The 15,484-nt window shown below is 36.3% G+C and overlaps 1 protein-coding gene across 1 annotated transcript; it reads left to right on the forward strand.

Annotated features, from left to right (window-relative positions):
• Positions 1-8,618: 8,618 nt before the first annotated feature.
• LOC117227858 (uncharacterized) lies at positions 8,619-15,387 on the forward strand. The gene is made up of 6 exons (XM_033483386.2): positions 8,619-8,718; positions 10,134-10,445; positions 11,660-11,755; positions 11,954-12,013; positions 12,098-12,218; positions 13,417-15,387. The coding sequence occupies exons 1-6, from the start codon at positions 8,656-8,658 to the stop codon at positions 15,171-15,173; spliced, it is 2,409 nt and encodes an 802-aa protein (XP_033339277.2). The 5' UTR covers positions 8,619-8,655; the 3' UTR covers positions 15,174-15,387.
• Positions 15,388-15,484: the final 97 nt, after the last annotated feature.

Consider the following 15,484-nt stretch of genomic DNA (forward strand, 5'->3'; position numbering starts at 1 on the left):
ATATTCGATAATTCGATAATTCGATATTCTATAATTCGATAATTCGATAATTCGATAATTCAATAATTCGATAATTCTATAATTCTATAATTCTATAATTCGATAATTCGATAATTCGATAATTCGATAATTCGATAATTCGATAATTCGATAATTCGATAATTCGATAATTCGATAATTCCATAATTCGATAATTCGATACTTCGATAATTCGATAATTCGATATTCGATATTCGATATTCGATATTCGATATTCGATATTCGAAATTCGAAATTTGAAATTAGTCGGTAAAATTTGTCCCAACAGTAACATAAATAAATTTTACGTACACGTATAAATGCTCAAATCAGAAATCTTGACTTTTTTCAAATTTTACTTCAGTAAATTACTTCGATTCTGTGGAAATTTTATGGTTGCCGATAGTCCAAGCGCCGACAGATTTAGTAAGCATTGTGCTACGCAAAAAGAAATTGCGAAATCATTTTTCAAACAACAACCTGGAATTAAACGAATCGAATGACTAGATCGTATTGTTCTTGAGATTTTTGTTTTTTGACATTTTTTAAAAAAATTATTATATCTACTAAAATGTCCGCTGAGACAGCTTCCGACTCGTATTTGGAGAACGTCGTTTGGATTAGAAATTGTGCGGGGCGCGAGCCAATTCAGTGAAATGCATATGAATTTGCATGCAAGGTAGCCGAGATAATTAGAGCGGAAGCACAGGACCTTTCCTTCCGGAAACTCGCCAATGAGGCATTTCTTATAACATCGGCTCAGAAAATAGACTAGTATAATACGCTCTAGTTTAATGATCCTACGGATTTCAGCAGGCGTGCACGTGCGGCTTGGAAATTCATGATACGTTCACTCTCACCGCGAAAATTCACGTTTCTCATCCGAAGATGATGCAGTGCACTGGGCCATATATTTATTTAGCGGTTCGCAAGTGGGAAGTAACTTGTGCATCCATAAGTTATTACCGATGATTAAGGACATTTTGTTCCGTGAAATTAATTACATACCCTACAATTGGCTATTAGTAAAATTAATGTTTATTGCATTAACTTTCACTAGTAATTAGTAGTAAATGGTCACTCAAACGTAATAAAATGAACAAAGTTATGCTGGAACTTGAAACAGGTTATTTTCACAACTATGTTTTTTCTTTTTTAAACGATGTTCATGATACCTTAAAATTATATGTAAACTTTCGGTGCATAAAGCGCTATGTAGCCCAAACAAGAGTTCTTTGAATATATTTTTTAAAGAATATTAATGTTAATAAAACATGAATAAATCGTTGATCGAACTCCAAAGTGTCGTCACTTTTTTAAATTATTGACTTCTTTATTTCGTTCCAATTCCTGCTGCAGGCAGGTTCATCCAGATTAAAAATCTTCACGGCTTATGTTAGATAAGCAAAACGTCCCGAAACATGCCATTAAAAAAATGATCTTGTTCTAAGATTACTCTGAATAAAGATTATTCTGAATACGAAGACATGAAATGTCAAGGTTTTATTAAAGTTTATATTTTTTTCCTGAAAATGATTGGAACTCCTATTGAAATATGTATAAATATATTCTAAAAGATTTATCGCAGAAGATAATAATTTTTGCACAAAAAAAAATATTAAATACCCTTCAGAATGCCCCTATAATATATGTATATTAGAGTAATATCATAATGTGATAAATAAAATTCATTCAAAATTATTGCAGCACGTATTTTTTAATTTAATTTATTTAAATAAATTTCGCATCTGTTTAATAGCAATTAGTGGGATAACTTGTGGAATACAAGGGATAACACTTGTGTGATAATATTTGTAGGATTACATACAGTGTAATATATACAATAGTTTTGCATTACATTTTTACATTATTTTCTTAATCTAGGCTTCTTAAGTTACTATACTTTTTTTATACTACTTACTATATACAATAGTGTTGTTTTTGAATTTAAATTCGCTAAACAATTTGGTTTCTTCTAGGTATGACAATAACATTTGCTGTTTGTTTATAATTGTCCAAACATTTTTTGATGGTATTGGGCATTTTTATTTATTTTTCTGATATTGTTGTACACTGGACATTCTGATAGGATGTGCTTAACTGTAAGGTCAGTGTTACAATTGTTACGAAGTGGTTTATCTGTTTTAGAAAGTACGTGTAGTTCATGTTATTATACATTCGAATGTACTCTTTGAATTTTATAGTTTGGCCCCTTCCGTAGGCAAACTTCTACTCGCCTGTTCTACCTGTAGCCTATTCGCAGGCTAGAGTCTAAATCGCGATCAGTTTCACCTAGTTCTTCACAGGTAGAGCCACTATACCATAAAGGGTTGAGAGAAATATTGATATTAAAAAAATAGATATACATCGAGTTAAAATATAACACTGTATTACACTTATGAATTCATCGACATAACTCACCTTAATTTGTAATTGCTAACCATAAACACTTTATGAGGCGTATTTTTCTAATTATTTAATGACTTATAACTTATAAGTGTTGATAACTTATGAACTATACCAAAAATCACGAATTTATCAACACAACTACCAAGCCAGTCGACATAACTGATTTCTGATTTTTTCTTTTTTTTTTGAAAAATTGCTGATATTATAAAAACGTTTCTATAATAGAATAATATAATTCTGTAATATAACATATTATATATAATATATTATATAATAATATAATATAATAATTCTGTAACAGAAATCGTATAAAGTTCAAATAAACCTCATTTTGTCATTGTTGTGAAATAATCTGTCCGTGTTCAGGGCTCGGTGGCTCCATTGTCAAATAATTATGTAAGTAAAGATTTTATTTCCCGTTGCATAACAACATCGAAGAGACTGCAGGAATTATAAAATCGCTAAAAATTTCATTGGCTTTTTTTTGGAACACATAAATGTCACAAGTATAGATTGGTCTGAAGAACTGGTCCGGCTGAAAAATATTTCTTTTCGCATCTATACCGTTAATTAACACCGTCTAGAAATTACCTCAACCTCAACCTCGAATGCAAAATTCACCGGTCCCCGGGATTTCTAAATCAACGATATCTTATGCAATTAATTCAGAATCCACAAAAGGCGGTATTTTTTTCTTTAAACCGCCGCCGGTCAGGTATATCCATCGCGAGCGTAGAAACTCGTCTAGCCAGATATGATAAAGATGCTAGCCGTTTCGAGAGGATCCTCGGTGTCCAAGGTCAGAGATCTGCCTACTGAACGATCGAGAGGGATCGTTGGATCCTGAACGAGATACTTCTCCAAACATCTGTAGCGATAAATGCATTCTCATTTGTATCTTGTATTCTTTTGTATTCAACAGGCAGAACGATCAATTGAATGACATCGGTAAATAATCAATTATTCCTTCAACATTTTGACGGCCGGTGACGTGTACACGCGACTTCGCGAAAATTTGAATTGTAAAAATCTATTTGGCGAAAGTTTTTCAAGAATGCATCGTAATTATGTTATTAACATTAGATTTACGGAGCATAGAAAAACAGCTGTTTTGTATTAGTTTATAAAAGTAACAATAAGACATTTGTTCTGATTTTTAACCAGTGTTATTGTAACATTTGTCGTAAGTAAATTAAATTAAATTGTTAAATTGTAAGCTAAGTTGAATAAATAACTTATGAATGTATCTTTACGATGTGAATAATCGTAAATTAAAAAATTAATGATCCGTCATTTTGACGAGTTTCATAAATCTAGTGTTAACCAAATTTGTCCTGTTTATATTATTAATAATATAATCATGTCATGTCATGTCATCAATATAATATAGTCATGTATATGTGACTTCGCGAAAATTTGAATTGTAAAAATCTATTTAGCGAATCATTTTGAAGAATGCATCGTAATTATATTATTAACCAAATTTATACTGTTTATATTGTTAATAAGGTATATCATAATTGCACTATTAAAAAAGTGAATTATAATTACACTAATTGTGAATAATAATTAAACTTTGACCGCCGCAACATCAATTTGTGGGTAATAGAGTTATTTAAAATTTTAATTTTCGAAAATTAATTTCTTCGCCAGTCAATTATAATTGTTTAATCTTATTAAGATTCGCAAGACGTAAGAATGTTGGAAAAATAATGTACGTCACATAAATTTACTGTACAATTTATATATTATTACAATTCATTACAACAATTACAGTAATTAATATAGTACTGTACACAATACATATTTATAATAGATATAATATATTTATATATATATATATATATATATATATATATATAGATATAATATATTTATAAATAAAAACTATACAATATATATATATTTCACTGAATAAAATACTATAATTTTACAAAACTTTCGAAGTGTTCGCCGCAGCCGTAAAAGCATAAGGATGCCAGAGCACAGTTTTTATAGTAATCCATAACACAAAAGACATAAAAAGGATGCATTCCCGAAGATCGATACAACGAACCGTGCATAATTCGGCGCGCGGCATCATCAATTAAATAAAATCCCTCCCAATTCTATTCGATCCGATAAAAATAAAAACTTCATAAAATTTTTGACATAACCAAATATATGCAAATGTCTCGACCATTCATTATTACTAAAACGTGAGACTATCTCCACGAAAGTATTTCGGCAATATTGAAATCAGTTCAATAATTCGAAATATTATGCACGATTATTTGAGGGACCTTTTTTTTCGTGGATTCACGGTCATTTACAATTTAAATCTGACGCATGGTCATCCGTTAATGCTTCGCAGACACCCGTGCAGAAATCGTGTGTGTATCTTACAATATTTAGTCGTTAAACAACAGAAGCCGAATGAACAAATAATGAAGTTGTTGCGGGTGATCTGCGTCGAGCCGTGAATTTTTGAGGTATGTGACAGAGAAAGTTTCAAGAGGTAGTACATTAATGCAGTACAAGCACGTTTCTAGCGTTATCACGCTGGAACCACGACTGCGGGGAGTCCAATTCGAATGAAATTTCCGAACGCTTTCTAGGACAGTACATGTTTTCTAACCTTCGCCGCCATGTTTCGATTACTAAACGTCTTAGACGGTCGCTATAAGATCACCTGAAATCGATCCCCGTTTGTAGAGACCATCCGTTCAGACCGTGTATTTTATTTTGACGAGTTTCATAAATCTAGCGTTAACCAAATTTGTCCTGTTTATATTATTAATAATATAAGAGTCATGTTCACGTGACTTCGCGAAAATTTGAATTGTAAAAATCTATTTAGCGAAACTTTTTGAAGAATGCATCGTAATTATATTATTAACATTAGATTTACGGAGCATAGAAAAACAGCTGTTTTATATTAGTTTATAAAAGTAACAATAAGACATTTATTCTGATTTTTAACACAAGTGTTATTGTAACATTAGTCGTAAGTAAATTAAATGAAATTGTTAAATTGTAAGCTAAATTGAATAAATAACTTATAAATATATCTTTACGATGTGAATAATCGTAAATTAAAAAATTAGTGACCCGTCATTTTGACGGGTTCCCTAAATCTAGTGTTAACCAAATTTGTTCTGTTTATATTATTAATAATATAAGAGTCATGTACATGTGACTTCGCGAAGATTTGGATTGTAAAAATCTATTTAGCGAAACTTTTTCAAGAATGCATCATAATTATATTATTAACATTAGATTTACGGAGCATAGAAAAACAGCTGTTTTATATTAGTTTATAAAAGTAACAATAAGACATTTATTCTGATTTTTAACACAAGTGTTATTGTAACATTAGTCGTAAGTAAATTAAATGAAATTGTTAAATTGTAAGCTAAGTTGAATAAATAACTTATAAATATATCTTTACGATGTGAATAATCGTAAATTAAAAAATTAGTGACCCGTCATTTTGACGAGTTTCATAAATCTAGCGTTAACCAAATTGGTCCTGTTTATATTATTAATAATATAAGAGTCATGTGCACGTGACTTCGCGAAAATTTGGATTGTAAAAATCTATTTACCGAAACTTTTTCAAGAATGCATCATAATTATATTATTAACATTAGATTTACGAAGCATAAAAAACAGCTGTTTTATATTAGTTTATAAAAGTAACAATAAGACATTTATTCTGATTTTTAACACAAGTGTTATTGTAACATTAGTCGTAAGTAAATTAAATGAAATTGTTAAATTGTAAGCTAAATTGAATAAATAACTTATAAATATATCTTTACGATGTGAATAATAGTAAATTAAAAAATTAGTGACCCGTCATTTTGACGAGTTTCATAAATCTAACATTAACCAAATTGGTCCTGTTTATATTATTAATAATATAAGAGTCATGTACGCGTGACTTCGCGAAAATTTGAATTGTAAAAATCTATTTAGCGAAACTTTTCGAAGAATGCATCGTAATTATATTATTAACCACATTTATCCTGTTTATATTATTAATAAGGTATATCATAATTGCACTATTCGCTATAAGAATTTTTATTTCTACACCATGAGAAATCTTCGATGCACCATTCTTCATCAGATCTCGCGCCATTCCTCTTCAGTTCTTGCCCCTTTTTTACTGGACCACATGGTTGAAAACGTGTTCCCGCTTTTTCGCGTGTGCGCAAAAAACACGATGTTTATGTAATCTGTCCGAAGTGTCTACAAAAGAGATTCTAACAAAACATCACCGTCTTGTTTTACTTTTCTCAATCCGCCGAAACCAGCGATCAAAAATATAAAAACGCTTCCCATTCTTCTCCTAGCTGCGGCAGAAAGTATTCGAATTCCTTTCAAAACGCAACAACATTTTTCGGACTGGACCGAATTATTTGAAATTGGCATTTAGAATTTAATCTTTTGAAATTTAAAAAATGCGTTTCGTGGATCTCGTTAACTTATACGCACGCTGAAAATTTCTTCGAACTCGGTCGACGAACAATTAAAGATCCCACAAATCGCAGTTTTTTCACGAATTTCGATCAAAACCAGGTCAATTTTGCATCTTTCAGTGAACCGATTTCGATGAAATTTTCAACGTGCATGTAAATTACCGAGATCTACGAAAAATGTTTTCTAAACTTTCGTTCCTGCCTCAGATAAGAAAAAGTTGACAAACGAGAGATTTTTATTCTTTTGTCATTCGAAGTAATAGCAAAATTTAAAACAAAAAGCATTTCAGTCATCGTCTAATAGATTAAAGTCCCCCTATCATTTAAAAAAAGATTCAAGTCATTTCGTTCAATTTTAAAATAGTTATTGCGTTTTAAAAGGTGTCAATTATGCGAGTAACTGTATGTTACCGAGATCTAAAAAAAACGCACTTTTAAAATTTCCTTTCCTATCTTAATCATTTAGTTCAACTTTAAAATAGTTATTGCGTTTTAAAAGGTGTACGCTCAATTATGCGAGTAACTATGTTATCGAGATCTAAAAAGACACATTTTTAAAATATCCTTTCCCATCTTAATCATTTAGTTTAACTTTAAAATAGTTATTGCGTTTTAAAAGGTGTACGCTCAATTATGCGAGTAACTATGTTACCGAGATCTAAAAAGACACATTTTTAAAATTTCCTTTCCCATCTTAATCATTTAGTTCAACTTTAAAATAGTTATTGCGTTTTAAAAGGTGTACGCTCAATTATGCGAGTAACTATGTTATCGAGATCTAAAAAGACACATTTTAAAAATTTCCTTTCCCATCTTAATCATTTAGTTCAACTTTAAAATAGTTATTGCGTTTTAAAAGGCGTACGCTCAATTATGCGAGTAACTATGTTATCGAGATCTAAAAAGACACATTTTAAAAATTTCCTTTCCCATCTTAATCATTTAGTTTAACTTTAAAATAGTTATTGCGTTTTAAAAGGCGTACGCTCAATTATGCGAGCAACCGTATATTACCGAGATCTAAAAAAAAACGCATTTTTAACATTTTCTTTCCCAGCTTAGATAAAAAAAGTTAACAAACCAGATCTTTTTATTTTTATACCGCAAATAGAATCTTTCTTTCTACGGAGAACCGTGCGGAGCTTATCGCAGGAAGGAGGACGATTTCGTAACAACCATAAACTGGATCGCTGCACGTGGCGGCGACAGAAAAAAGTGGATCGGTATTCCGCGTGCTCCATTAATGCGTGGTCACCGAGAGATCTCTTGTTATCCGGATCTTTTAAAAGCTTCCTCGTCGCGTAACGAAGCCTGATAATGGCCGCGTGTTCCAAGGGACGTCTGGACAGCGAGAGAGAGAGAGAGAGAGAGAGAGAGAGCCCGGACAAAAAGGACAAAAGAGAAGACGAACGTGTCCGAGGGACAGAGTTGTCCGAAGATTTGCATAAATCATCCTCGTCCCTCCGCGCCGTACACAAAGAATCGGGAGTAAAACATTCGAAGAATGGTGGGAAGAGCGGCAGAGGGGCACCAATACAAAAACGAACGGAAGAATTTCTGTTTTCTGTGCGCAAGCACAGACACCCGCGACCACCAACACACACGTTCGCCGGGGCCCCGACGATTTAGGAAACGCTCGGGACATATTTGAGGTGTAGGCCTTCGGAAGGAGTCAATTAAAAATCTAGTTCTCCCAATGCCAATGGATTGCGAAATAAACTGGAGGGAGCATCGGCCGTGTATAAAAGGTCGAAATATCTTTGGGATGATACTCAAATACTCATCCAATCATCACCCGCTCAACATGAGGCTCCTGCTGATCGCTCTGGTAAGGATCCTGCTCTATCTGCCCCTTAGATCGTCGCCGTTTTCGCCTTTCAGTTCCTCTTCCTTCGCACATAAACAAAATCGCTACGACTCGATTGCAACAAACTGAAATAAAATAGAACATTTTCTTTCCTTTTTTTGACAGATTTAATAGGTTCTTTTTCAATTCTTCCGATTCGAAACTTTGTGATATGTAATTTAAGATCTAGGTCAGAATTTTATTTAGAATTTAATTGACAATTTGCAATCGTGAATTTTAAGATTTAATTGAAAATTAGAAATCTAAAATCCAATTGAAAATATGGAATTTAAAATTTAATTGAAAATTAGAAATCCAATTGAAAATTTGAACTTTAAAATCTGATTGAAAATTAGAAATCTAAGATCGAATTGAAAATTTGGGATTTAAAATCTGATTGAAAATTAGAAATCTAAAATACAATTGAAAATTTAGAATTTTAAATCTAAATTAAAAATTTGACATTCAAAATAAAACTTTTAGATTAACTGGATGTAATCTAATTTAATAATTCTTCCAGCGTTGTTATTCCGCTTCTTTCACTAATTTTCGGGTCTAACTAATTTCTTAACTTTCATTCATTATCGGGTCTAACTAACCCGATTGAGATTTAAAGGATTTAAAAAGCCAATCATTTCTAGCCTCTCAGGATTTCTTAATAAATCGTTCAATAGCAACATATATAATAATTTCTATTGAAACTATTACTTAAAAAAAGATAATACTATTTTATATAGCGTAATTATAGAGAGTCTTATTATAATAACCTTTCTATGAATAAAACATTAGAATATCAATCTGCGTGTGATACTTAAAAATATAGAGAACGATGTTCAATTTCTTAACATCGGTATTATTATTAGCAACAATGAACGCGTGTTATAGAATTATCTCAAACATGTACAATAAATTCTCCCAAATTGTCCCTCAGCTTGTAAACAAAAATGGACAATTTAAGAAGAGAGAATACGATTATTCGTATTATTATATATTATACTATATATTATATTATTCTATATATTATATATACTATATATTATATTATTCTATATATTATATATACTATATATTATATTGTACTATATATTATATATACTATATATTATATTGTACTATATATTATATTGTACTATATATTATACTATAAAGTTGCCGATCGTCAACAACTATAAAAACGAGCCGCGAGGCCCGAATAATCGCATCCCCCTTTCCCAAGTTTTGTTTACAAGCTGACAAACATTTTAGTAGAATTCACTGTACCTCGTATCATTCCTTAGCAAAACTAGAATGCTTCTCCACTTTCTTTGTGCCGACGACTAGCAGAATGCATCCTCCTTCGAGAACAGGTTCACGGAATCGTGCGAAATAAACGTTATGTAATTCGGCAACTATTTCAGACCTGCCTGGCAGCTACATTAGCTGCGCCCCAACTGAAACAGAAGAGGGACATTCTGCCAGGCGATCCACGGTACGGAACCGATTACCATCACAATCATCACCATCACCCGGAGACCGTGGTAGAGTCCACGAAATCCATCGGCGGTTATGCTTACAGTATCCCGGAGACTCCCCTGCCATTGCCGCAGGAAGTTTACGGACCCCCTAGCTATCACCCAAGTATCCCCGTGAGCAGCGACTACTTACCACCGACCCTCGGCTTGAAGTACACCGCGCCGATCCAGACATATGGTGTACCCACCGGAGTTCACGTAATTATTGCTTTTTCATCTCCATCGGAAAAATAGTGGTATTGTTTTTCAAGCGATGCAGAAAATATTTTTACCGATATCTTACAATTCAGAACTTATTTGATTTATTTATAAACGTTTGTCTAAGACTTTAATGGAGCTTTTGATACCGGTGAAAAATAATTCAGAGTGTTGCTGAAGCAGCATGATTTATTAGGCTGCAGCACAAGTTTGGAATTATTAAAAATTAAAAATATCAAATTATTGAAATTATTAAAAATTAAAAATATTAAATTATTGAAATTATTTGCTGTCGAGTGGCGACTCCGAGGCGACGCTAAAAATTGCTACGATAAAAATTATTATGCTAAAAATTGCTACGCTAAAAATTGCTACGATAACAATTATTATGCTAAATACTGCTACGCTAAAAATTACTATGCTAAAAATTGCTACGCTAAAAATTGCGACGCTAAAAATTGCTATGCTAAAAATTACTATGCTAAAAATTGCTATGCTAAACATTACTACGCTAAAAATTGCTACGATAAAAATTGCTACGCTAAAAATTGCGACGCTAAACATTATTACACTAAAAATTACTACGCTAAAAATTGCTACGCTAAAAATTACTACGCTAGAAATTATTATGCTAAAAATGTCGACGCTAAAAATTGCTACGCTAAAAATTACTACGCTAGAAATTGCGACGCTAAAAATTGCTACGCTAAAAATCGCTACGCTATTTTCAAAAGAATTTTCGCGTTGTTAAATTTGTTCGTATTCGATAAATTGTCGAATAATAGAAGACTTCTGTAAGCATACGCCTCCAATTTATTATGTATCAAGTAAAAAAAATGGAAATAATATTAGTTGAAACAAATTTCTTCATTTTGGAGTTAAAATAGCCTCGAGTGCAAAGGGTTAATCCCTTCTACGTATATTTTCTCCAGAGAAATCTGTTACGTACCACAGATTTATATGTATAATTAGAGAATTAAAAAATATATTTCAATCTTTTGTTATGCACACGATCAAATGCTATTGCTTACCGCAATTTTTGCAATAAAATCTACAGTTCCAATGACGTTGATATGGCGACATTCGTCCTCGAAGGATTAAACGCGTGAACATATTTTACAATCCATCTTATCGTTAATTTAACCAACATATTATTGTTAGCGATTTCGCCTGTGACTGGATCATGAAATGAAAAGAATTACATTTCATTGCAGTTTCCTCTGGTTACACCGACGACTCCAGCACCAGCTGTTGTGGACGTGAAGACGATAACGAGCACGTCGCTGCCACTTCCACTCGAGAAATCGCAGGTGCAGTTCAGTGATTATAACAGCAAAACCACATAAATCGCGTTGTCAAAGAATTTCAGTTTAATCTCTGCGAGTCTAAACACACAGGCGCTATTATTTTCAAAAAAAAAGAAGAAAAAAGAAAAACAATCAGAATAGAAAACATACAAGCCACATTGTTCAAAATAATAGTAAACAACGCAACCGTTTTATTTCCAGACAGTGACTCTATCACCGCTGGCCACGTCGTATGGAACTCCAGTAGTCGATCATGCAAAGGTAAATTAATATTCATCGTGGAAACTGGCCAGCTGTTTTACGACGGCAGCGAATAACATGGAGAGTGAACTTTTTTTTTTCTAGACCACCGTGGAGACCATTGAAACTCCTCTGAAATCGGTAAAAACCGAAATTCATGGTCACTCTTCCCTGGACCTGTCCAAGCGCCTGTTGAAGGTCAAAGAACACGCGCCTCTCCTCCACGGTAAGAACGAAGATCTTATTCCTTCTCCTCAGAGAAAAGTAGTTTACACGTGAAAACTGGCAAGATCCGAATTATCATACGCGTGGTTACGTAACGCTTCGATTTCGAAACGCTGTCAATACATTTCGGAGCGAGACGATCCATGATGGCTTGACAAATAGCGGCGGAGCGGTAATTTATGCACCAAAAATGTTGGACGGAGCTCCTCCGAACATACATCACGACGTTTTTAATATTCATGCCGAGCAGCGTCTCTCTCCGAGTGTTGTTCGCTTCTTGACTCCAACATTTGTTTTGCATATTCGAAGAGATAGAGTAGCGATTAATATGGGTGTCCCAAAATTATTGTAAAAGCGAGAAGCGAAGGGTTCCTGGGGTCATCTGAAGTAACTTTTTCCTTTGCAAAAATTTTCTCCGATGCGTCGTTTACGAGTTATTAATGAAAAACGCTAACCAATGAGAGGCGAGCTCGGCCGAGCCAACTAGTCGACAAAGCCCAGTTCCGCTGATTGGCTCGGCCGTCTCGCGCCAGCCGAGCGCTCGCCTCTCATTGGTCACTGTTTTTCGTTAATAACTCGTTAACGATGCCTCGGAGAACATTTTTGTAAAGGAGAAAGTTACTTCAAATGATCGCAGGAATCTCCCCTTTCCGCGTGTTAACGCTTTGACGGCCAGAGTCACGTACACGTGACTTCGCGAAGATTTAAATTATAGAAATCGATGTGGCGTAACTTCTTGAAGAATGCACTATAATTATATTATTAATCAAACTTATCCAGTTTATATTAATAATAATAATAATAATATAATAAATATTAATAATAATATATTAATCATAATTGCCCTATTAAAAAAGTGTATTACAATTACGCTATTAATACTTCGACCGCCGCGACTCTCACATTTATTTAAAACACACATTTCGTTACATAAAATTTAATTCTCGAAAATTAATTTCTTCGCTTGTCCACTATAATCTCTTAATTTCATTAAGATTCGCAAGAGGTAAAGAATATCGTAAAAGTAATTGCACGTCGCATAAATGTGCCGTGCAATTTACATTTCACCGAACAAAATACATTCATTTCATGAAACTTTCGACGCGTTCACCGCGGCCGTCAAACCGTCAACAGAAAATTATACACTCTCTATATCCATGCTAAAAAGAGTCTAAACGAAACTGCCATAACTGTCGCAGGATTAACCCAGTTCACCGGCGGAGTACAGAGCCTCCCATCGGTGACGAGCAGCGTGACTAAGAATTACGTCAGCGGTAGCCTGGTGAACAAGAATCTGCCGACGCTGCACTCCACGGTTGGCCTGGTCCCGACCTTGAGCCACGCCCCATCGGTTTACAGGAACGACCATACCACGCTGACCGGGGTCCACGCGGACTTCTCGGAATACGGAGCTCCCCTGACATCGGTCCACGGTTTGAAAACACTGAACACCGACGCAGGCCTGCCCTCTCTCCACGGTCTGACGTCTGTCAACGTTGCAGCTCCTGTTGCCCAACTCCACGTCACCAAGACTCTCCCGACCTTGCAACACCAAACCTACGGACTGCCCCAGACCACCTATCACCTTCCAGAGTCCCACGCTCGCCTCGAGCACGTCGAGCCCGCTGTCGACACGTTCCAAACAGTGACGCCAACGCCTCTCTTGCAAAGCGTCCGCACTTATCAGCCAGCCTATCAGGCCGGGTCCTTCGACACCCTGCATGCCCAACCTCTACAGACCGTGCACACCTTCCCATCCGTGAAGACCGTGGACACCTTGACTCACGTCGAGCCTGTTAACACTGTGAACACTGTCAAAACGTTCGAGAGCCTGACACCAGTGCAGCATGCACCTGCTCTGCACTCTTACCAGTCTCTGCCTACCAGCGTCCATCCACTCACCTCGGTCAAGACCTTCGAGACCTTGAACCCGGTGCATCATGTAGAGTCCGTGGACACTGTGCATTCTGTCCAGCCGTTCACTTCGGTCAAGACCTTGAAAACCGTGACGCCGGCGCTGCATGCGCCTACTGTGCATTCCTACGAGCCTCTGCCCACTGTTCACCCAGTCACCTCGGTCAAGGCCTTCGAGACCTTGAACCCGGTGCATCATGTAGAGTCCGTGGACACTGTGCATTCTGTTCAGCCGTTCACCTCGGTCAAGACCTTGAAAACCGTGACGCCGGTGCTGCATGCGCCCGCTGTGCATTCCTACGAGCCTCTGCCCACTGTTCACCCAGTCACCTCGGTCAAGGCCTTCGAGACCTTGAACCCGGTGCATCATGTAGAGTCCGTGGACACTGTGCATTCTGTCCAGCCGTTCACCTCGGTCAAGACCTTGAAAACCGTGACGCCGGTGCTGCATGCGCCCACTGTGCATTCCTACGAGCCTCTGCCCACAGTTCACCCAGTCACCTCGGTCAAGACCTTGGAGACCTTGAGCCCGGTGCACCATGTGGACGCTGTTAACAGCGGATCTCACGCGGTCGATGCCCTAGAGACTCTCGATCATCTGGTCGACTCCGTGGACGTTCTCCCAGCTGTCCAAAGGGCGCACACTTACACGAACGTGGTCCGAACGTCGCCCGTGATCCAGAAGAACGTGAACGTCCAGGTGCAGAAGGGGCCGATCGGCGACTTCGTCTCGAATCTGGAGGCTAACCTGCCGTCTCTGCCATCGTTTCCCCAGCTGCCGTCGTTGCCGTCGTTCTCGTTACCGTTCGCGCCAAGCACCAGCACCACTGTCAGCCCGATCGTACCCACCGTCAGCCCGATTGCAACGCCCACCAGCGTGAACACCTACGTGTCCGAGGACCATCTCAAGGATTCCGTAACGGTCGAGAATCCGCTGTTCCGCCTGGACGACGCGCCGAGCCACGTGCTCGCTCAGCATCATTTCGCGCACTCGAACGAGTACGTTCAGCCCACCGACGAGAACGGCGGATACGTTTATTAAGGACGAGAACGTTTCGGGGATGAACGTGATCGCGGTTTTCGCGGCGACGCGGTGACGCGGAATCCGAGCAGATGACATTTTCTCCTTTGGATCGAGTCCGTAGCGACGAGGACGCGGTCCGCGAACACGCGGGGCGGAGTTAACGTGTCGGGAGTGTAGACGCTAACAATGATTGTATACACACTTTGTAAGTAAATAAAATTTTTTTATTTCACGTATTGAGCCAATCGATCACAATCCTGCCCGACGACCACGGTTTTCGTTGCGTTGCTGCGGGAGGCGTAGATAGATGTTGATAGTATGTGTATATA

The sequence above is a fragment of the Megalopta genalis genome, chromosome 8, assembly GCF_051020955.1.
Source record: "Megalopta genalis isolate 19385.01 chromosome 8, iyMegGena1_principal, whole genome shotgun sequence".
Taxonomy (NCBI): Eukaryota; Metazoa; Arthropoda; class Insecta; order Hymenoptera; family Halictidae; genus Megalopta; species Megalopta genalis.

What these genes read in the sequence shown, in the direction of transcription:
- LOC117227858 (XM_033483386.2), top strand. Translation starts at nt 8,656, where the DNA reads ATGATACTCAAATACTCATCCAATCATCACCCGCTCAACATGAGGCTC. An exon ending in GTGTACCCACCGGAGTTCAC is followed by an intron (nt 10,446 to 11,659) that starts GTAATTATTGCT and finishes ATTTCATTGCAG; the next exon opens with TTTCCTCTGGTTACACCGAC. An exon ending in CAGTAGTCGATCATGCAAAG is followed by an intron (nt 12,014 to 12,097) that starts GTAAATTAATAT and finishes TTTTTTTTCTAG; the next exon opens with ACCACCGTGGAGACCATTGA.